This window comes from Pinus tabuliformis, chromosome 6 (assembly GCF_031772625.1).
Source record: "Pinus tabuliformis cultivar Carrire ecotype Pingquan chromosome 6, CPIR1, whole genome shotgun sequence".
NCBI lineage: Eukaryota > Viridiplantae > Streptophyta > Pinopsida > Pinales > Pinaceae > Pinus > Pinus tabuliformis.
In genome coordinates, this window is record NC_142292.1 from 398,334,507 (window position 1) to 398,357,810 (window position 23,304).

Below are 23,304 nucleotides of genomic sequence, written 5' to 3' on the forward strand. Positions count from 1 at the left end.
GGCTATTAATGTGGAACAAAATCCCAATGTAGGGATATTCAGCTCCCATTACTGACACATGTTGAGCTAGTCATGCATGTATTTCCAAAAATATTCTCAAGGGTTCAAAACCCTAATGCTAATTGGGAGTTCAGGCATGCAAAATCCTTAACATTGACCCTAAACATTTGTTAGTGACATGTTAAATGCTGGGCTGCTATGAAAAGAAGGGGCTCCATTATTTACACTTGTCGTATTGATTTACGGTTACATAGTTTAAGAGTCTCCATTTTCCCATAAATTAGGCCCTGGTCATTTGCAAAGCCACTTTCCTCTAGATGAGATTTTTTCTAATACATGACCAACTGAGCAACATTTGTTATTTATACAATAGAGAGACAGTACAACTCTCCCATGAACAGTCACTTAGAAGAAAGAAGGAACCTGCATCTGAAACTGTTTCCAATAGCATTATGGCTACCTGGCCCTCCCATAGATTGTGCTTAGGAGCAATGTTGCACGAAGCGGAAGCGTTTTTTGGAAGTGGGGACACCGAAGCGTCATTTTCCAAAAATCTAGGAAGCGAAGCGTCCGCGGAAGCGTCTGCTATATATATATATATATACATATTTATATTTTTTTTGCATTTATACTCAAAATAAACATCCCAAATACCAAATTAATTGTAGAAGACATGAAAACATGTATATTTTTGCATAAAGCAAGATAGATATAACATCCATTGTACATTAATGATCTAGAATCTAGATTCTTCTCCTCTTGTCTAGCCTTTGCCTCTACCTCGATTGTCTAGGGATATTAGTCAACATTCCCAATTTTGATCAAACTACCTAATTCAAGACTTAAAATATGGTAGAAAAAGCTTAACATGTTTGATCGATGATTTTGACTTGATTGAAAGGTAATTTTTTGCTAAGGGCATGTCGCGTGACAAAGGAGTTCAACAATTAACACCACCAACACTAGGGTACATATAGGGCTTGGTGCTCTTGATTAAATGCTAATCGCATACCTTCATACTTTATATAATCTAATGAAATGCCACAATCCCATTGATCCCGAATTCCTGAAAACTGTCAAGTCTGCTGAATTTTGAATAAGATATGAAATTCTATTTTCTCCATATGAAGTCCAATGAGGCTGGAACCACTCTCAAACATCCTGAGTCATTTCATGGTAATGTTAAAAATTTAAGTAAAAGGATGAAAATGAAAAATAAAGGAGAATGTATTTATATTTTTTTTGCCATCATTCGTCACCATAACCTAAGGTGGACCCACCCCTAACAAGCAAACTCACCTAAAATTAAAAAAAAAATGAAAAAAAAAACGATTTTCTAAATGCTTTTCCGGAAGCTTTTCTGGAAGCGTACTGAAGCGTATGGGAAGCGCCACGCTTCCGATGCCCGAAGCGCCGTACAAAGCGCGCTTCGGCGCTTCGGAAGCGGCGCTTCTGTACAGCGCTTCCAAATTTCCAGGAAGCGGCTAAAAAAGCCGAAGCGGCGCTTCCGAATTCGGAAGTGCCGCTTCCGGCCAAGCTTCCTAGGCGCTTCCGTACGGGACGCGCTTCGGGGCTTGGAACTGGGGGGGGGGCGCGCTTCGTGCAACACTTCTTAGGAGTCTCCATTTTCCCATGAATTAGGCCCTGGTCTTTTGTAAAGCCACTTTCCTCTAGATGAGATTTTTTCTAATACATGACCATCCAAGCAACATTTGTAATTTATACGATAGAGAAAAGAGATTTTGTATCCATTGGATTTTCATTTCAGGATTGAAGAAGTCCACATAGCAGTCAAAGTTGGGATCCAAAGGAAGCTTTTGATACAGATAGAAATATAGCTGCTTGGTATCATAGTTTGATTAGTGTACCAAAGGACTAACACCAATCCCTCCAAATTGGGCCTTCCATTTGCATGTTTGTCTTAAACAAATCTTATGAAGGGATGAGCGTCTGAGTCTCCCAAATAGACAATCTGTATAAGTAAGAAGACCTAATGAGCCGACACCTTCCAATCCAACCAATTTGGCATCAGCATCCTGGAACTCTTTACAAAGGAAGGTGCTCTTTCTGCTTAATCTGTGAGCTTGATGTGGTGGGATTATAGCGATACATTGACCTTGATTTTCAAACTCCAAGTTGGGTGAAAAGCTAGGCCCCAACCACATCTACTTCCTGATAATACAAGATAAGATCATGTTATTAATGTCTGAAAAAGGACCACAAAAGTAGGTCAATAGGACTCAAAATTACATCCAGGCACTCAAGGAACAATCTGGGAGTGTGAAAGCAACTCCTAGAGTGATGCCATCTCTAGAAGATGTAAGATCATAAACTAACAGTTGCAGTTTAAAGTTTAAACAGCCAACTCATGTACTTAGCCACAAATGTCCATGCCATTCTCATGCTCTCAGAAATAAAAGAGCCTTGGACTTGAAAGAAATGAGGGGAGGTGATAACATTGCACAAGTGGAAGTTAATCTGAATACTGTTCATATGCTGTGCCTGCAAAATCCTGCATCTAAAAAGCACCTGCCAAGGTATTGAGCCCTCCAATGTTCAAACAATTCACAATCCAGTTTGGTGCTAGGATTTTGCCCTGAGGCACCACACCAATCAATCCGAAGCTACCTTCCTTTGGTGAAATGCATACATTCCATTGAACAAATGGTGATCACATCTCACCACCTAATATAGCCAACAAAAATGTTCTCGGAAATTTTCTGGTCTTATAATCTTGAACAGAACTAGGCAGCTGACAAGACAGATAATAGATTTGTGAGATTTGTAAATTTATGGAGATGAATGTCAGTTTGCACACTAAAGGGGCATTCCTGAACTGCCAATATTGTAGCGGCTAGCCTAACCTGTAACATACTAAGAAACCTCCCACATGGCCATGGGAGAAAGGTCTGGACTCAAAAAAATCCTTATATGTCAAACAATAACCCGAGCGGATAATGTTCAAAGCAGATGGGATCCACCCTTGGGGGGCATCTAAACCAATCAGCCAAAGGTCTATTTTCAAGTTGCTTATGACTGCTACTATGTCAGCACAAAACACGTATAAACATTTTCAGTCCTGGTCAGGCTGGACTTGAGGTAAGGGAATCATTTGCAAAATGATTATTAAAATTTCACTATCGTTATTCCTTCCAGGAGAGCTATTCCTCTGATCTTCCCATGTATCCTAACATCCCCAATCTGATATGCATGTGCATCAACATCAATACATGCAATTAAGGGGTTAGTGGACAACCCTGTCTAATGGATTGGGGAGTAAAATCCTGTGTGAAGAGGAGCCATTAACCAAGACAAAGGAAGAGACATGAGAAGTGAATGCACTCACTATGGAAACACACATGGATGCGAAACCCTAGTGAAGCCTTCATCAGAGTTTTTGAGTCAGGGTTTGATCAAACCTCTTTCAGAATTTGGCTAGAGATACCATTGGGGGATGGTGACCCATTACCTTGTTGAATGTATTGTACAAACTTAGCCAAGGCTGTAAAAAAATTGCAATTTTGAGTGGTTAGATAGAAACAAACTGGTTTTGTATAGGGAAGATTTATCCTTGACAGTGATCTCAGTATGGATGGCCATTGGACGGGCAAGGGATCTCTGCAGAAGCCTCATTTTCGTAATATTGACTTTGGCAAAGCTTATGATACACAAAACTTGATAAACTGGAACATTGAATAATGAAGATGATGATATTATCCTACCTTTGGGTCAAGTTAATTCTCCCTCTAGGGTTCTAAGTTCCAGTGTAGGCCACTACTCCCATCAGGAAATGTGTTCATTGAGTTAATGTAATTTCTGTTATATTTGAAGATAAATAAATGATCATACCTTTGGGTCAATTAGATTCTCCCTGTAGGTTTTTAAGTTCCAGTGCGGGCTATTACTATTGACTACACATTTGTGGTGAGAAGGTTTTTTTTTTTGTTTTTTCTCTCTCTTAATTTCTATTTTAATTCGTTGTTGAGATAACCGTCTTCTTGCATCATTGGCTATGCTGTAAATCCTTACTCTGTATTCGATTTGGAATAAAATTCTGCTGAAATTCTTGATATCTTGAATTATCAGCTTTCAGTTCTGGCTTCTTGTTACGAGCAAAAACATGTATACACCTATTTTCATTTCACACGGTTTTGTTTATATTTTTAATTCTTTTCTGCATTCCATAGATGTAACAACAGATCTTTTTGTGAAATATGAGACATCTAATAAACTTTATTTTGTTGAAAATTGCCAGTGGCTGGGTTGCAGGCTTTGGCTTCGTTTCCAGGATCCTTTTCACCCCTTACTGAAGAGAAATTCAAGGAAATCTTATTGTTTCTAATGTCTGTTCTATCAGAAAGGCATGAGCACAAGTTCCTATGGGAACAAGCTCTTGGGGCATTGGTTCAGATTGGCATCTCATTGGAGAAATTTAATGATTCAGCAAGGGCTTTGGTTTTTGTGGATGTAGTGATTGTAGAGCTGCTTTCTCAGTTGTCAATTCATGAGCTTTCCCTGCCTATATTGCTGAAATTGAAAGCCATCACATCTATATGCTGTTCAAGCTCTACAGCAGTCACCCAAGTTCTCCATGGCTTTCGGCGAGTGATATGTGGATTTTTCTTTCCAGCATCTGTATGTTTTTCTATTTAACAACCTTACTGGAGACCTTTAATGAATTTATTTGTATATGATGTATAAGTGTTTAATATCATTTATGTTACATTATTTGTTATGCGTTACTCAACTGCTCTTCCTAACTTTGGTGTTTTCACTTTCTTTACAATACAGGTAAAAAGTGGAGGGGAAAGTGAGAAATCCATGGAACTTGTGACTCGTGTTTTAGAATGTCTTTCTAGTGAGGTGCTTGTCAGGTAGGTTATGTTATATAATATTTTAGTAGTCTTCCTTTGGAAAGTTGCTGCTTTGAAGACATTATTGTATAATATGGACAATATCAAGCTATATTTCAAAAATTCGTCCACCCAACCCTATTTTACTCTATAAACTATTTAAATGTTGTGACTTGGTCATACTGTAAAAGTTTTTTTTTTTTTTTGGAATAAGTATTCATACCTTGACATACAAAAACAAATTTCGATTATGAAGATGATCTGCAACTAGCTGGATTTTATTATCAACCTGTGATTTCTGCTATTCTGTTTGTAGAATTGTCTACTAAAAAAGGGAAGACTAGAGAGAGTGGTCCTGGGAAACAATTTCTGGGAATGGAAGAACTGAGATCAGAAGATGGAATGTTCACACGATCAGATTGTGGAAAGGAATTGAGGGGAACAAAATGTGAAATGCATGAACTAATGCTAGGGATTGGTTTTGTTAAATTTTACCTGTTTAGGAGAGAGAAAAAACACCAGATCTAACCAGATCTAACATGGAAACCCAAACTTGGGAGAACCACAAAACTATATCTTCATTCGACTGGTCAATCAGGCCAACTTCGTGTTAGATGTTGTAATGTCTATTTTGTTAGTAATAAATGTACTCGAGTAATATTGTAACATCATAAATTGGAAAAAAGTCGTATGAATAAATGACAATTATGTTAAATGTGATTATGAAATTACGTGAGTAACTCCTAATAGGAATATTGGAGCTTGCTAGATATATATAGACCACCTTATGTAATTGGACAAACATTGATATAATATATCACTTATTCAAACTCTTTCACTTCTCTCTTGTATATTCTCCATAGCATTGTTTAACATGGTATGAGAGCCATGGTGATTTTGGCCTATGACAATTACAAACAGTGTCAAGACACAGTTTGGCACATGCACAAACTTGGAGAAAGAGATAGAATTGCAGAAGGGAAGAAGGAAATCAGACCCTTCAGGGGACATCTGTGTAAAGAAGAAGAATCTGTATGGAGATATCCATACAAGTAGAATTAAAATTGCAAAACAGCTTGAATCCCTATGATGACCCAATTAAATCTAGGATAACAAAAGTTGTATGACGACTCAACCAAAGTGTATGGCAACAATTTAACAATTAATAAAAAATTGAATGGATGCATTCATTATGAATGACAATGTTTGGCTCAAACTTTTTGTACAGTGATTCGAGAATTTTTAAGGCTGCTCAAAGTGTTTGTATAGTGGCTTGAATTATTAGCCATACGACTAAATTGGACGACAAAGGAACTACAATCAAAATCATATGGTGGCTATGAATAACAGTGCATGGACTACAAAGGTACCAAATTGCACATTTTGTGTTTAAATGTTTAGTTTTTTTGGGTTATGGACGGACAAGAGTTTTGAATCTCTTACAAACCTACATATCTACTACTTGGGGGTAGAGAATGAGATCATCACATGTTATAGTTAGTTGGGAGTACAGTTCATGGGATATCACATTGGTATATTGTTGGTCCTCCAGCCTCGACTCAATAAAGGGTACTCTAGCCTTCATTGAGAGACAATGCTTCCAGAGTTTGGTTTATGACATCTCATCCAAACTCTACCTCATGGAGGTGATTATCAGATCCATAGTTCTCTATGGCTCCAAGACCAGGGGTTTGAGCCTATTATAGACACACTATGCCAACATGGAGAGAGTCCAAACCAAGCTTTTTAGGTGCATCATCTGTTGTAATCGCACAATTCTATAACTGATTATTTAGTTGGAGTTTGATGTCCATGCATATTGCCTCGAGGTCTTTTTTTGTTTGGTCTCTTTTCCTTGTAGAGTCATATCTCTTAGACTTGGCCATTGAGAGATAGAGGTATCCCTACCTTGCTCTTTGCATCTTGGAGGCCCTTGCATTGGACCCCTCCTAGGCCATTCATGAGATTGGTTTTAAGAGGCATCACGACTTCCACAGTCGTTGACCATGTCCCTAGATTGCCTTCCCTTGCTCAGATTCTCTATTGGTGCCCTTTGTTGTCTCTTGTTGACTAGGAAAATACTAAATCAGGCTATCAGAGAGGACATTTATTAATTGTACATTGAGATCACTTGGACCTCACCTCCTACAAGCCTAGGGTTTAAGATTTCGTTCTACCTTGAGCAATTTTTGAAGTTGCAGGATGTTATCATTTTTTGCCCCCTTTATACGAATAGGCACCAGATGCATTTTCCCAAGATCCCTTCGGAACATTTGTAGGTCGTGCACCATATACAATGGCATGATAGGATTTGCTAGATGTGCCCCCACCTACAGGAGGCAAAGATAGTGGTGCAACTCATTTTTCAGTTCTCCCTATACTATGACATTAGAAAATGCCGTCATTGTCTATATGGCGACTTGGGAGGATCCCTCTTGTTTATTTGTGGTAGAATCAGATGTGCTCTAGCCAAGAAAATTGGTGGAGAGGCTAAAGCGCATGAGATCTCTAAGACCCAAAAATGGTTTGGGTAGGTTCTACCCGGTTAAGGATATATTAAAATAATTAAAATTTTAATGGAGTTCTTAAGTCTAAACTTAGGAAAAATAAAATATTAATGGGTACTAATATAAAACTGGGTTAGAAGGTTCTAAAGGACATGGATCAAGCCAAATCTAATCTTAGTCGTTGATTAGAGATGTAATCTCGGCCGTTGAAGACTCAACAAAAAAAGTATAAGAGGAGGCTTGAGGGTCAGTTGGAGATACACCAGAGTGATCAATCATTCGATTTTCTAGAGCAGGGTTTGCTAAGAGAAATCGAATCAGTGATCAGAGTTGCAGCGAGGGGCAGTGAGTACGAGGCAGAGAGGCAGAGATAGTGCCGGAAGACCAGTGTAGAGGCAGAGAGGCAGACGTAGAGCCAGAGGGAGCCACACAGAGGCTAGCAAGGACTGCACTGAAGACAGAAGGGCCTGCGTCATCCAAGTAGAGGTTGCAGGATTGACGCATAGGGCTAGAGAGGCTACGCATAACCTCAAAGGGCTGACGTAGAGGTCAAGAGGGCTGACATAGAGCTTCATATTGTGTTGGAGAGGGTTTCGTGGGGCAGACTTTCAAAATATCTGCTTCTGAATAGAGAGGTATTACTGTCAGATTATTTTCTCTGTCGGGTGAGCTAGTTTGGCACCTAGTTGTACTCAGAAACACTGCATAATAATATAACCCTCAGAATTGCTGCATCGATTTTCCCAAGTTGGGTTTTTCCGGGGACGTTTGTCCAAAAATAACGGTGTCACTTGTGTGTTTGTCTATTTCTTTCAGCTGTTGATCTATAGATGGTTGAGACTGTATTGTGTTTATTTCAGTGTTTATATGGTTAAATAACTTGTTAGTAACTAAACGAGTAGGCAAAATAAACTAGAGAATACAGATAAAATTTATAACGGGCAATACTTAGAAATTTAAACACCTCTCGAGTCTCTACTTTCTTCTGGTACCAAAACTAGAGATCCCTAACCCTCTTCATCAGGGAGTTCTTTAACCACAAATCTTACTTCATGATGTTGAGCTCCATCTTGGAATGACCAAGATGATTGTTGAGAAACCAAGATGTAGGCATATTAGGGTTGACTTCTCTTTGATGATAATTACTTGTGAGTATTTATTGGATTTTTATTATTATGTTATGGTCTTCCCTATCAAGCAATTACCAAAATGTACATGAAGATCACAAAGCAACAAAAGAACACAAGAAATTAGGCTCTCCAAGCCCAGGGCCAAAACCCGACAAGGGGGAAAACCCAGAAAATAACCCAAAAAATTCCTCTTCTTATAGAATAAGATCAAAATGAGATATCCAAGACCCAAGACAAAGGCCAAAATCTCCACAAATGTCCCAAGTTAGCCCTCCATCAGTGCTCCTTACATGTCAAAGTCAACAAAGTCAACGTTGGTCGAATATTTGGATTTTGGGCAATCGTTGAAATTTCGGCTGTACTAAAATCTCGACCCTGAAATCTTGGCCCTGTAATAGCTACAGAGAAACTCACACGTGTGAACAGTAGATGATAGAAAATTTCGGTTTCTCTCTCTCTTGACTTTGCTCTTTCTCTTTCCCTTGACTTTCCATTAAAATTCCTCTCTTTCTTGCCCAAAAATCGAAGTGATGATGGATGCCAAATGAGGTTGAACTTCTCTTGTATTTATGCACTTCCTAGGAGGTTGAATAGATGCCTCTTCTAGGCTGACTTGTGTAGGAGAGACGACTTGGTCTTGTGGAGGACAAAATTGACTCTTTGACTCTTTTTGACTCAAAACAAAGTTTTCTTATTTTTCTTCCAAGAAGTCCAAATGGGACTTTGATTGAAATAAATTCTTTTTGACTCAAATAACACGACAAGCATGGAGAACATGCTTTGACTAGAAAATAATAATAGTAAACCTTTTTTTCTTCTTTTTGTTTTTACATGAAATACATAATGATATAAGTACAATAATACTCCCTCTTAACTAAAGATATATTCATAATTACACAATAGCATACAAGGATACTCTCTAATTGAAATATTCTTATAAGAAGAGTTCAGATTGATAAGCATCATCATGATATCTAGCATTGTCAATTACAAAATAACAATGTTTTGACTAACAAGCTCTGATTGTCCACTAGATTAGAGCACAATGCTGGGAGGCATACATTTGGACAACACCACCGCCTCTCAAGGCATGTACCCCATCTGAATGTTCACTAGTTATGTCCTTACATGAGTATGCTTATGTTGGATATCTCCCCCCATCCTCAAAGAATTTTGGTCCTCCTTAGGACTAGTCTTATCTTGGATTCCCAATCCTCAAAGAGTATCGGTCCTCGGGACTACTTCTATCTTGGATTTCCAATCATCAAGAAGTATCGGTCCCAGATGCTTATCCAATCCTCTATTCTCCCTACCAGTTCCTTCACTAGAATTATGACTGGTAGGCCTGGCTTAGTGCATGACACATGGAGAATACGGTGTCCACCATCACTCCCTCTCAACCAGGGAGGGAATCCTTACTCCCTCTCATCCAAGGAGACCTAATCACGATATTCATCGAAGCATCGGCTACATGTTCTTTTGTGGAGATTTGGGGAGATCTGTGGTCGTTGTTGGGATCCTATCTTGCATCATATCATAACAAGTTTTGACCTTCTTGGACCTTGACAATCTTCATGCAATTATGTCATCGAATGGTTCATTTATCATCTTCAAAGTGGCCATTTTCCTTACAGCTGCTAGCACATGCCTTCTTTACATAATTTTTTCCTCATGCTCTTCCAAGCCATCATCACTGTTGTCCACGTAATCCTTGTGCTTCCAAATCAAATCAAACAACTGCCACTTAATCCTTGTGCTTCCAGAATACATGTCGACACAGAGAGTGTCACTTCGGAATCCTTCTCTTCACAAGTATGTCGAGACTATAAGGCTGCTTCAGAGGTCACTGTATGGGTAGATCGAGACTGTGATCATTACTGAGATCTTCATCATTATAGCTGCACCGAGACAGTGACTTGTTTTTCTTGCGCCGAAATCATTATCATAGATATGCTGAGATTGTCACCATTGAGGAGGATGAGTCTGTAATTTTTCTCACTGTAATTATCCACGAAATTGCAGAGGCATCTGAAATTGTATCTTGTTGAACCCATCTGAAAGTTACAGTGATGTCCGAGGTCTGTACTTATTCGAAGTTTCAGATATGTCCGAGTTTTGTTCCTCTTCTTTTGCATAGACCCTAGCTGGGTATATATAGTGGTTTTCCCTCCATATTTAGCCGACCTGACAGAGTGAACCGATGTGTCTCTTTTTGCAAGCCGACATGACTTCTTTAGCTATTTAATTCATTTTTGTAGGCTGACATTAAGAGGATTGTGCTTGTCTTTTAGGAGGGCTTTTCTAGACACTAGGTTGACTCATATATATTTTACAAATGCTCAAGAAGAGCTCTCCATACATGACATTGACTCTTTGACTCAATAATAAATCCTAAGGCTCTCAATGGGAGCCACTAACAAATAAACTTCTTGCTCATGAAACCCATGTAGCAAGGCATACAAAAATAATTTTATTTCTTTCATTTCATTGTTTACAAAGATCATGTCATTATGAAGACCAAACCTAGTTACACTTTCTTCAACAACAAGCTTCTCTGGGCTTTCTGCCAATTTTACAGTTTCCTCTATCCATTTGAGGTAAGTGAACTTCTTGCCATCTTGTTTTTTTTTGATGCATACTTCAAAATGCTCCTTCATATTCTTCATGCTCTGCCACGTTCTGTCAAATGTTTTATGTGCTAGTCAAGCTTTAGATAGAACTTGTCTTCACCTGCAAACTTTATTAGAAGATCATGAAAGGACAAAAAGGACAAGGCACAAAGATAATAAACACGAAAATATAAAGTACTGATCTTTTGAGAAGGATTAGCCCCCTCTTAGTCTTGGACCCATTCACCAACCTTGTTCTCACATTAAACATCAAGGGTTAGATGTACTGACTGAATAAAGTTTTACCAACTTGTCATAGATTGCTTTAGATGAGCCCAAATCTGCAACAAAGGGAATAAGATGATCTTTGATGGATTCAATGACAATCCTTTGAGCCCTAACTTCTCCTTCAGTGTACTTGGCCAATTCTTGAGTCTTATCTTTCTCTGGTTTCGTAACTTTGCCTAGAACGTAGTCCATGACTTCATTTTCTATGAGCACCAAATCTACTCTTCTTCCATGCTTGAAAGTTTGATGACCCATCGAGTGTTGAAAAATGTGTAACTAGGTTCGGTCTTCATAAATATGAAATGTACCTTTCATTCTTGTAAATTGTAAAGTGAAAGAAAATTATTATTATTATTATTTTTGGAGCATGGGTTTCATGCTCAAGGTCTTTTATTTTATAGGTCAAGCACCCGTTGAGTTCTTCTAGGGTTGGTCGTAGGTCAAGAAGTCCAAGAGTGATTGCCATAAGTTGAAGACCCCACCGGGCACATTGTAACTTGTAAAGAAAAAATATATTTGTCCTTAAAAGTGTCAAAATGCCCTTCAAGACAAAGTATGCCTAATAGTTGGCATGTTGGCCTAATTTGAGGAGCCACGTCCACGTTGGGAAGCTTATATAAAGGAGGAAACTTGATCTCCTTGGAGCACATTCATCACTCACTCATCCAAGCGAGGAAACTCGACCTCCTTGGAGCACATTCATTACTCACTCATCCAGGCGAGGAAACTCAACCTCCTTGGAGCACATTCATCACTCACTCATCCAAGCGAAGAAGGAACAAGAAGAAGGCAACGAAGAAGGAAGATGACAAAGGAGAATTGTTTTGGGCTATTTCTCTCACACGTGCGAAGGAAGGCTAGATTTTCTGAAGCATATCTAGGGTTTTCTTCTACAAGTTCGATCTTGTAGAAGGGAAGGAAAGAAGGTCAAGCGGAGGTCATAAGAAGCCATCCTCAGGCTCTAGAAGGAAGAGAAAGCCAAGCGAAGGTCTGAGGAAGTCTTGGAAGGCTAAATGAAGCTCACATGTGTGGCAACAACAACTACAGGAGAGCCGAAAATTTCAGGTCTTTAGTGGAGGATGAAATTCTGTAGCTGGGGGTCGAAGTTGTGCTACTGGAAGAGATTTGACTGGGTTTGACTTATTCATGGAAAGAACATCATCCAGAAATGCTTGGTCTTGGAGGGTATTGGTCTTGGGATAGAGGTCTTGGAATTCGTCAATTGAAGAATCTATAAGGAAGAGAAGAGATTTGCGGGCTTTCCTCTCAATTGGAGAGGTTTTGGCCCTGGGTTGTACCGTATATTCTGTTTTCTTGTTCTTCTTGTTTTGGTAGTTGTTTGATGATATAAACACATAATAATAAGTAAAGAAGTTAATAAGTAAGAAAAAATTAAAATACATCACACGCAGTTATGAAGGAAAGAGAAATCACTCTAATCATTGCCCTATAGATGTCTCAACATGGTATTAGGGCTAAGGTTGGCAAAGGGCATTATGAAGATCTCTACTACATTGAAGAAGTTCCTAAAGAAGTGTTCAAAGGTAGCAAGTCATCTCAAGAAGGGTATCAAAGAAGCATGGAATCTCCTATTTACTCCAAAGAAGAAAGTAACCAAGACAAAGGACGAAGGACTCTTCTCAACGCTCACTGGCACATTTCAAGATGAGAACATTTGGGTAATTGATAGTGGAGCATCAAGGCACATGATCGGGCATCACAAGCAACTAAAAACATTGTCAAAAGGAAAGTCTTCTTACTCTGTAGAGCTTGGAGATAATAAGAGCTATCTTGTGAGAGGAATTGGATCAACCTCAATAGAGCTGGAGAATGGAGGCAATATTCATCTCAACAACATCCTATTTGTTCCAGGTTTGCATAAGAACTTACTCTCCATTTCAAGTCTAGAAGATAAAGGTGATAGAGTGGCTTTCATTGATGGAAAAGTTGTAGTATGGAGTAAAAACTCAAGCATAGAAAATGCTAGAGTAATTGGGATTCGTGAAGGAAGACTCTACAGGTTGTTATCCCCTCTTGCTCAAGCTTTAGTTCACATTGAAATCAGCCCATGTGAACTTTGGCATAGGAGATTTGGTCATCTCCATTTCAAAATTCTTCCAACTCTAAGCTCTATAGTAGATGGAATCCCTGAACCAAAAGAAGATCACGAAGGGGTATGCAAAGGATGTGCATTGGGTAAGAACACCAAGAGACTATTTGGAAGCAATGCTTCACGGTCAAAAGAAATCTTGTATCTTATTCATTCTGATGTTTGTGGTCCTATGACTCTTGAATCACTTGGAGGTCATTTATATTATGTCACATTTATAAATGATCATTCAAGGAAGACTTGGGTTTACTTAATGAAATCCAAGGATGAAGTATCTACTAAATTTCAAGAATTCAAAGCTGAAGTAGAGAACCTTATAGAACGAAGAATCAAGACATTAAGATCCGATAATGGAGGAGAATATACATCCAAGGAAATCATAGCTTTCTGTAAGGAGTCTGGGATTAAGAGGGTGCTGATAGTCCCACCATATAATCCAGAAGAAAATGTAGTTACAGAACGAAAGAATCGATCCATTGACGAAAGTGTAAAAGCAATGTTATATGATCAAGACTTACTGAAATTTCTGTGGGGTGAAGCTACAAAGGCAACTGTATAGAAACAAAATCGAAGTCCCCATAGGTCTTGTTGACCTCTACTGGTCAACTACCCATGCAGTGCACCCCGCTTTTCTTGACAGAAAGAAAAGCACCTGATCAGCATGTCCGTGCCATCCTGCCATCATCAGCAGCTTGATCATTTTTGTTGTAAACCCAGTCTGCATGTATGAATTGTAAATAATCTGAGCAGATCAGAGTCATGTATGTAAAATTGCCTAGGTGGACCTAACTTTCTAATGATGATCTGCGTCCCGGGAGGTTTTTAGTCTCACCGATCCATGGATCGGCAGAGTTTTCCTTCAAACCCGACCCCAAAGCCGGGATGCATTTTGTTATTAGGACTTTAGGATAATCCTAGCATGTTAATCTGCTAGATTATAGCTGTGTCGCAGAACTGGGTGTTTTATGAGGGTCTGTATTAAGTGGGCTTGTCCCCTTGAGATGTAATTTTGTAAAAGTCATGATGTAATGTGTCTTGAGGGTCGAGAAATGTTTTAAATCCCCTCATGAGTCCTAAGTCCTAGGTCCTAGGTGATGTTTCCGAGGGCTTAGTTCAGTGATCCATTTTAAAATGAATTAGAAAATTAAAAAATGAATAAAAATAATAAAATAATAGAAAATAATAAAAAATTAAAAAAGTGAAGCAAAACCCTAACTAATAAAATAATAATATTTTAAGTGAATAAATCGACGGATGAGATCAAGAGATGTCTTGATCCTCATCAACGGTCGAGATCATTTCTACATGGATCACTCGAACTAGCCGTTAGGATCATTTCCTTTATATAGGGTCTTAGGGGGTCATTTCAAATCATCTGATCTGTGAGTCTGTACTGAAAGCTCTCTTGTAATCTGATTTCTGATTAATAAAGAAGACTTTGGGGTTCAAATTGGCTGGTGTTACTCTCTGGGATTGCTGTGAGATCTTTAATTTTCTGCATATTTCAGTTTTCAGCCATTAATCATAGCTTGTTTTTTTTTAGAGTAGTGTGAGCACAGGTATCTTGTTCACCTGCTAGGGTTTGAGGGCTGCTAGGGTTTCTGAAATAATGGCAGGTATCTCCATTATTTCCTGAGATCTAGCAGCTTTCTCTCTCTCTTTGCTGATGGTTGCTTGAGATGTGCAGGAAAACATTTTTTTTGAAGGAAATTTTGTGGGCGTTCGGGGAAGTTCTCGGCTGAACCAGCCAACTCCCGCAAGCACTTTCTGTGCAGAGCCCAGCTGATTGTTCCCTGGGTTAATCATTTAAAGTTTCTTTTCTGTTTTACATTGAGAGATTTTCTTTCTGTTCACAATGAAGTTCAAAAATTTCTGATATGTTGAAAAAATTACTGCTGTTATTGTTAAATCTGGCATTTCAGGAGCCATAATCTGTAAATTATTAGGCTGATTTAGGGTTTTAAATGTTTGTTTTATTCAGTTTTTACTAGGGTTTTGGTTTTCTTTTTTTGTATCTGCAGGAACAGGGTTTCTTTTCAGGTTTTTTTTGAGCTTGTGCGTGATCCTTCTTGCTGTTGAAAACCCTTGGATCTTCATCTTTACGCAGTCAAAATCCTGGTGTAAAGCATAAAGACGCTGCAGTCAACCTGAAGCCGTGCCAGGATAAGCTCATAATCATTCAGGCTATCTGCAAAATCTACGCATTTCCTTCCACGCTGTGGCTTCATATAGCTGATAGCCGTCAAGAGAAAAACTGCAAAAAACGAAATATATGTGTGGCCGGTTTGTATATGCGCAAATAAGAAAGCCATCATTTGAGAAACATTCGACGTGATCCTTTCCTCGCCAGGTAGCAGACCTGAGTCGAAATTGTCCATCAGAAATGCTCAGCAAATTCGTAAATGATTTCCAATCGCCTTCAAGGGAACCTGCAAACAAACAAAAAAACGCATTTCACTTCTTGGATTAGCTAGCTGTTGCACGTGAGTTCCTAACGTCTGAAGATTTTGTTTCGGGCCAGGTATGCGAAATGTCATTTCTATTGCTTGCGTGGTAAGAAAGTCGTTCTTTCTGAAACATATGGTAAATTTCCTTTGGTTTTACGGCTTCATCTGAAAACTTATGAAGCATTTCCGTCATAGCATTCAACTGTTACGGCTCAGGCTTTTCATTTGCATAGTTCTGCAATTTGGGTATCTGAATTAAAGCGTACCCTCTGAGAACACCTGAGGGGCTCTGCGTATCATTGTTTTTTCTGTTGCTTGCGTTTAAATTTTTGTTTGAGCCAGGGTCACGATTTCTGGCATTCATCAAACCGTGAATCGACTAGGGTTGCAGCGTTTAACTCCAATAGCCAGGTAATCCAAAACGTAAGGCAGGCAGCCATATTGATCTTCTCCGCAGACGGGTCAGGTAGATTTCGAAAGGGGCTCTTTCAAGCGTAATATTTCACACACGGGCTTTCAGGTAAATAAATCATTTTTGATGGTAAGCTATGGTCACGTTTTAGTTTTCTTTTTAATGTCGTGTTTCATGTATCGTAGTTTAGCGTAGATTTTAACTTAGATTTGAATTTAATTTTATAAGTTTAGTTTTAAGTTACATTAGGCTTTGTTAGATTTGTTTTAATTTTATATCATGAAAACAAAAAAAAAATGAAATACGATTTTCCTTTTTATTTTTAACGTAGAGTTATCGTAGATTTATTTGTATTAGATTTTAATTTATTGTTTTAGTTTAGTTTAAAGTTCTTTTTTTTATATAGATTCGTTGTTTTAAAAAATCATAAAAAATATAAAAAATGTTTTGTATTTTAGTTTTGTTTAGTTATTTTATTTCATGTGTTAGTTTTTGTTAGATTTTAGTTTTATAAAAAATACAAAATACAAAAAAAAAAAAAAAAAAAAAATCAGTTTATTTTTGAAGTAAATTTAGTTTTAGAATTTTAATTTTTAGATTTTTTAAATTTCCATAGCATCGAAAAATAAAAATTGAAAAAAGATTTAAAAAAAAAAAAAAAAAAAAAAATCGAAAATTTTTTTGTGGGAAATTTTATTTTGGCCAGTTTCAGTCCTTTTATTCACGTTGTATCCTTCATGCTGAGATCTGGACACGAAATCCAATGTCTGGTTAACAATTCATGATGCTCATGGTGGTTTAAGGCATTTATCTCTTCAAAGCTTTCAGTTGCCGGATATCGTTTTGGTTGCATGATTTAGCTGATGATAGATGGTTGCTGTTCAGGGTTCATGTTTCTTTATCATTTAAAAAGTAATCATTTAAACATTGATTCCACAAGGCACTGGTCTATTAAATCCCTAAATCCATCTAGTGCTTATCATATCGTGTATCGTGTCTCCCACCCAACTGTTTGGCAGTTGGTCTTCACTTTCTCGCAGGGTCTACCCCCCTTAGCCGCGGGAGACGGGCTTAAACGGAGGGATCGGGGATCAGAGTGACAGCCCCCGGTCCGAGCGTTGTCGTGCCAAACTGCGCGACAACAGGTCTCTAGATAACAAGACTCTCGAATAAGTGTTCACTGGGAAGAAACCCATCGTAGATCATCTCCGAATTTTTGGTTGTCCTGTGTATATACATATACCTAAGGACAAAAGAAAGAAACTGGATCCATCTAGCATGAAGGGAACCTTTGTAGGCTATAATAACTCTTCTAAGGCCTATAAGGTCTACATAAAAGAAGGACACTGAATAGAAGTCAGTCGAGATGTGATATTTGACGAAAGTATTACATTCAAGAAATCAAAAGATCTCCCTATGGACTCGGGGAGTGGTATGAAGAGGGAGGCCAGGGAGCGGGGAATCGAAAGAGGGAGAAGGAGGGATGCAAGCCGCGATGAGATTGAGGGTTGCAGGGGAAAGCGGAGGACAATCCAGGCCATAAGATGGTTCGAGAGCAGCTGAATATGGCAGGTGGGGCACAGATGGCCTAGGGCGGTCCATGACAGGTATCTGTGCAGACAATGGGCGAAGTGAGGAGCAAAAGGAGCCAGAGCCTGACACGGCGTGTGGGCGCGACCAAATCTCCTTGTAGGGATTTGGGTCAGCTAAATATTCGACGACATTCGGGTCCATTCCAGCAATCATGAAAGGAGCCAATGGAGCGTAACAACTGAGCAAAAAGGAAGGAGCCTGACTGCACACCGTCACATAGGGGAAATCTGTTGGTAAGAGTCGGGTGAGGAGCGATAGCGGCTATAGAGAGCCCACGAGGGCTTACCCTAGACCCTGAGGCGCTGCATCACGGAGGATCAAAGCCATCGCGATCTCTCAAGGTCTCTCACTATCATTGCGGAGTGGATCAAGAAGAAATGTGTCATGTTAAAATAAAAGAGTTGTAAAATCATCTCGTTTGGAATTCGACAATTCCGAACATAAAAACATATGCAGAAGACAAGAGGACACAAGATGTGGCAGATACCAGGGAAAAACCCCAATGTGGGGAAACCCTTTGATCAAATCTTCTTATTATTCTTCAATAGTTCAGTAGAGAGAGCGAGACTACAAATATCAAATTAACTTGCCCAACACAATCCTGTCAAATCAACAGTCAACAACAGTGAATTGTAGCCCTAACTAGAAATTCAATGGTGGTCAAAGTAGCTCCAAAACGTCCTCCAAATAGCTTTGTCAACAAAAGATAAATTCAGCCTTCCAACAGGGTCAAAGTCAGTGCAAAACGAATCGGTCAAATCAGTGAAAGGAGAGAGAAAACCCTGCTGTAAATTTTGCAGTCATTTCCTTGCAATCGAATGCAATAATCATTTCCATCATATGGGTTGTCCTAAGGTGGAATTTGGCCCTAGTTTCCAATTTTAACACTCCCTCTCAATTAGGGAGAATTCGTCCTGCCAATCCACCTATCATCATCATGCCATCCTGTCATCCTATACCATCCCTGTCATCACTGCTCTGTTGAACCATGAAGTAATAATGAAGGAGAAGTGATCGAGAGTGAGTCATAAGATCATACCACTCTCCACTGACAAAAGTCAATCCTTGATCCTAGATCAAGTTGTTGAACACCGTACATCCTAGTCATAGGGAGTACGATAGTACACGATGTATCCATCGATAGTGCTATGGTTCCTAACCATCTTTTCCCAACTCATTGGCTAGATGATTCGTACTTCCCATGAGTGCCAGACTCTATGGGTAGGATGTGTGCTGGGGCATCGACAGGAGAAGGTGAACCACTCATCCTGCTCATATGCCATAGGAGAAGGTGAACCACTGATCCTATGCACATGTCAATCGTAGGGGAAGGTGAACCACTCACCCTACACACATGTCAACCATAATGGGGTATCACAGGGGAAGGTGAACCACTCACCCTACACACATGTCAACCATAATGGGGTATCACAGGGGAAGGTGAACCACTGACTCTACACACATGTCAACCATAATGGGGTATCACAGGGGAAGGTGAACCACTCACCCTGTATCTAGCGCACCACTAGGGGAAGGTGAACCACTCACCCTATGGTCTCTCATAGCTCCAAGAAGTACCCCAAGCCCCCAGGAGCTCCCAGAGCTCAGTGTTCCACTCAGACAAAACCCTCATAGGAGGGTCATTCCATGACTCTTAGTCTCTCTCGGAAGGTTAATAATTTGGCCTTCCCCAAAGGCTTTATGAGAATGTCTACAACCTGCTCATCTGTCTTGATGTGTTGGAGCCTTATTACTCCCCGTTGTACCATATCCCGAGTAAAGTGGTACCTGATATCAATGTGCTTGGAGCGGTTGTGGAACAGAGGATTCTCTGATAGGCGAATCCCACTCTGGTTGTCATAGAAGATCATGGTGGTATCCAACACGTGCTTAAGTAGCTCACTAAAGGACTTTTTCAACCAAACAACTTCACAACAGGCCATACTCGCAGCAATGTGTTTGGCGTCAGCTGTGCTTAGTGCAACTGATTTCTGCTTCCTGCTCATCCAAGATATAAAAGCAGACCCCAAAGAGAAGCAACGCCCAGACGTGCTCTTACAATCCACCACACTGCCAGCCTACTTAGCATCGAAATATCCATGCAACCTCAAGTTTTTGGCAGTGTATCTCAATCCATAGTGGATTGTGCCCCGGAGATATTTCAAGAGATTCTTTGCAACAGTCCGATGAATATGATGAGGCTCAACCATAAATTGACTCAACATGTTCACAACGAAGCATATTTCAGGACAAGAGTTGACCAAGAACATCAGGGTCCCTGCAAGTTGATGATACTAGGAAGGGTTCGCTAATCCGGGCCCAACAACACTTCCACATAGCTTCTTAAAGTTGAGTTCCATCGAAGTAGTCATAGACTTGTAATCCACCATTCCACATCTCTCAAGTAGCTTCACAATGTATTTTACTTGAGAAAGGAAAACCTCACCTTGCTTTTGCCAGACCTCCAGCCCTAGGAAGTAATGCATCAATCCTAAGTCCTTCATCTCAAATTCGGAAGCCAACTCCCTCTTGCATTGATGAATGAGAGGGTCATCACCTATCAGAAAGAGATCATCAAAATAAAGGACCAGAATGAGAGGCTTGTCCTTTTCAACCTTGAAATATAGGTTCGGGTCAAGATTGGTCCTTGTAAATCCCAGCTTCATAAGAGAGCTATCAATCCTCTCATACCAAGCCCTAGGGGCTTGCTTCAACCCATAGAGGGCTTTCTTCAACTTGCATACATGTGTCTTACGATCTTGAACTTCTAACCCCTCGGGTTGTTCCACATAGACTTTCTCTTCAAGCGAACCATGTAAGGAGGTAGTTTTGACATCCATCTGGTGTAGGGTCCATCCTTGCGAAGCGGCAAGGGCTATGATCAAACGGATGGTGGTATATCGGGAAACTGGTGCAAATATCTCATCGTAGTCTACTCCTTCCTTTTGAGAGAAGCCTCGAGCAACAAATCTGGCCTTGAACTTCTCAACACTCTCATCAGCTCCTTGTTTGATCTTGTAGAGCCATTTTGAAGTGACCACTGACTTATCCTTGGGTCTAGGAACCACATCCCAAATATCATTCTTCATGATCGGCTCATACTCCTTGTTCATCGCATCTTTCCAGGCTTGGTGTTTCACGGCTTCTTCGAATGTGCAAGGCTAAAATTGTACAATGGTACTCATGTCAGCCAAGTACCCTTGGTACTTATTCGTCCTCATGCTTTCACGAAATGTCCCCCTCGGTGCAATATGTTTCTTAACATCTTCAAGAGTATATTTGAGCTACAAAAATCTTTTTCTTGAAGTAGTGGGGTCACTAGGAGGTGGATCAATGGGATCCATCGGACCTTCAACACAGGGCATCGGTTCATTAGATGGAGGTTCATCTTGCTTTTTTGCATCAACATCACCACTATGCGAGGGAGTGTCCAAATAGAAGGTACACATCGCATGATGATGATCACAATCATTCCAGGGGCAAATTCAACAACAATGATCAAAGGAATGGCAGGTCCAATGGCAAAGGAAAAAGGAATGCGGGACATCAAGGAAATGGCCGACCCTCCAAGATATCAAGGAACTCCAGGTATGAAGAATCAAATGTTGTTAAGAATAAGCAAAAAGAGTGCTATCTTATATTGACCCTCTCCACTGCCTCTCCTCCTGACACTTTGGGAAATTGGCTGATTGATAGTGGTGCCTCAAGGCACTTCACCGGATACAAGGAAGCCCTCTCTAATCTGATAGAAAAGGAGACAAACTTGGAGATCATACTTGGAGACGATGCCACCTATCTCGTGAAGGGAGTAGCGAATGTTACCCTTCAATTGAATCACAGTAACACTATTCATTTGTAAGAAGTATTATATGTACCTGATCTCAAGAAGAACCTGGTGTCCATTTCAGGTATGGAGGACAAAGAATTCAAGGTGGCATTCATTGATGGAAAGGTATGTGTTTGGAAAGTAAATTTTAAAGATGCTTTTACTCTTGGGTTCCGGGTTGACACATTGCATCAAGTTGGAGGAAGTCCATTGGTAGCCATGTCTTGCGACACATCTCTACAATCTAAACTATGGCACCGGAGGTTTGCCCATCTTCATTATAAAGCCCTACCTAATGTGAGATAGATGGCGATAGGTATGCCCAAGTTCAAAGTAGAGCATGAAGGTGTATTACCAGGATGTGCCGAAGGAAAACTTACAAAGGGACCATTCCCCTCAAGTAATAGCAAGACCACAGATATATTGCAATTGATCCACTCCGATATATCTGGTATGATGCCCGTAAACTCTTTGGGAGGATACTTATATTTTCTCACCTTTACAGATGATTATTTTCGCAAGGCCTGGATCTACTTCTTGAAGAAGAAGGATGCAATGTTCACCTCGTTTTGACACTTCAAAGCCTTGATCGAAAACCAATTTGTGAAGAAAATCAAGATATTGAGGACTGATAATGGGACCAAGTACGAATACAATGAATTCCAAGATTATTGCAATGAAGTTGCATTAAGAGGGATACTACAACATCATACACTCCTGAGTAGAATGGTGTGGCTGAAAGGAAGCATTGCTCTATTGTATAAGCAGTTTGTGCCATGCTTCATGATCAAGGCCTTCGGAAGTTCCTATGGGTTGAAGCTGCAAATACTGCTGTGTATGTTCAAAAGCGATGCCCTCATCAAGCATTGGACTCCAAGACTCCTGAAAAAATGTTCATTGGTAAGAAACTCGATGTCTCTCATTTTAGAATTTTTGGAGGTCCTGTATATTTTCATGTGCTGAAAGAGAAAATAAGTAAATTGGGTGCATCTGGGAAGAAAGGAATCTTTGTGGGCTATAGTTGAAATTCTAAGGGATATAGAATTTATGTGGCTGGTCAAAAGGAAGTTGGGATAAGTCATGATGTCACCTTCGGCGACGATATGGCCCTCAGGAAGATCAACAACCTTCCTATCCTAAGGAAGGACAAAGAAGCTGACACCAGAAGTTAGGGTGCAAAAGAAAACGAAACGATGCCTGATGTTGATGAACCTATGTATCCTCCTCCTCATGAGCCCTCCTCCTCCAAAAGGAGACCCTCATGGCTTAGGGAGACTCTTGAAGATGCCGAGAGACACATTGCACCAAGGGGGACTTTCCGTGAAAGCAAGAAGTCGAACATGTATCAAGGATATTTGACCGCCATGAGCACTATCATTCAAAATGAGCCTTCATTATTCGAAGAAGCCGTGAAGCATCAAGTATGGAAGGATGCTATGAATGAATAATACGAGTCAATTATGAAGCATGATGTTTGGGATGTGGTCCCTAGACCCTAGGGCGAATTGGTTGTCACCTCTATGTGTCTC

The 23,304-nt window shown here is 39.8% G+C and overlaps 1 protein-coding gene across 2 annotated transcripts in view; it reads left to right on the forward strand.

The window, feature by feature from the left end:
* LOC149258983 (MMS19 nucleotide excision repair protein homolog) overlaps positions 1-23,304 on the forward strand; it is a 419,217-nt gene that overhangs the window by 227,383 nt on the left and 168,530 nt on the right. For both annotated transcript variants that reach the window (XM_089417142.1, XM_089417149.1), the window contains 2 exons: positions 4,256-4,635; positions 4,792-4,874. In XM_089417142.1, coding sequence (XP_089273268.1) covers positions 4,256-4,635; positions 4,792-4,874 — 463 coding nt within the window. The remainder of the gene's footprint in view (positions 1-4,255; positions 4,636-4,791; positions 4,875-23,304) is intronic.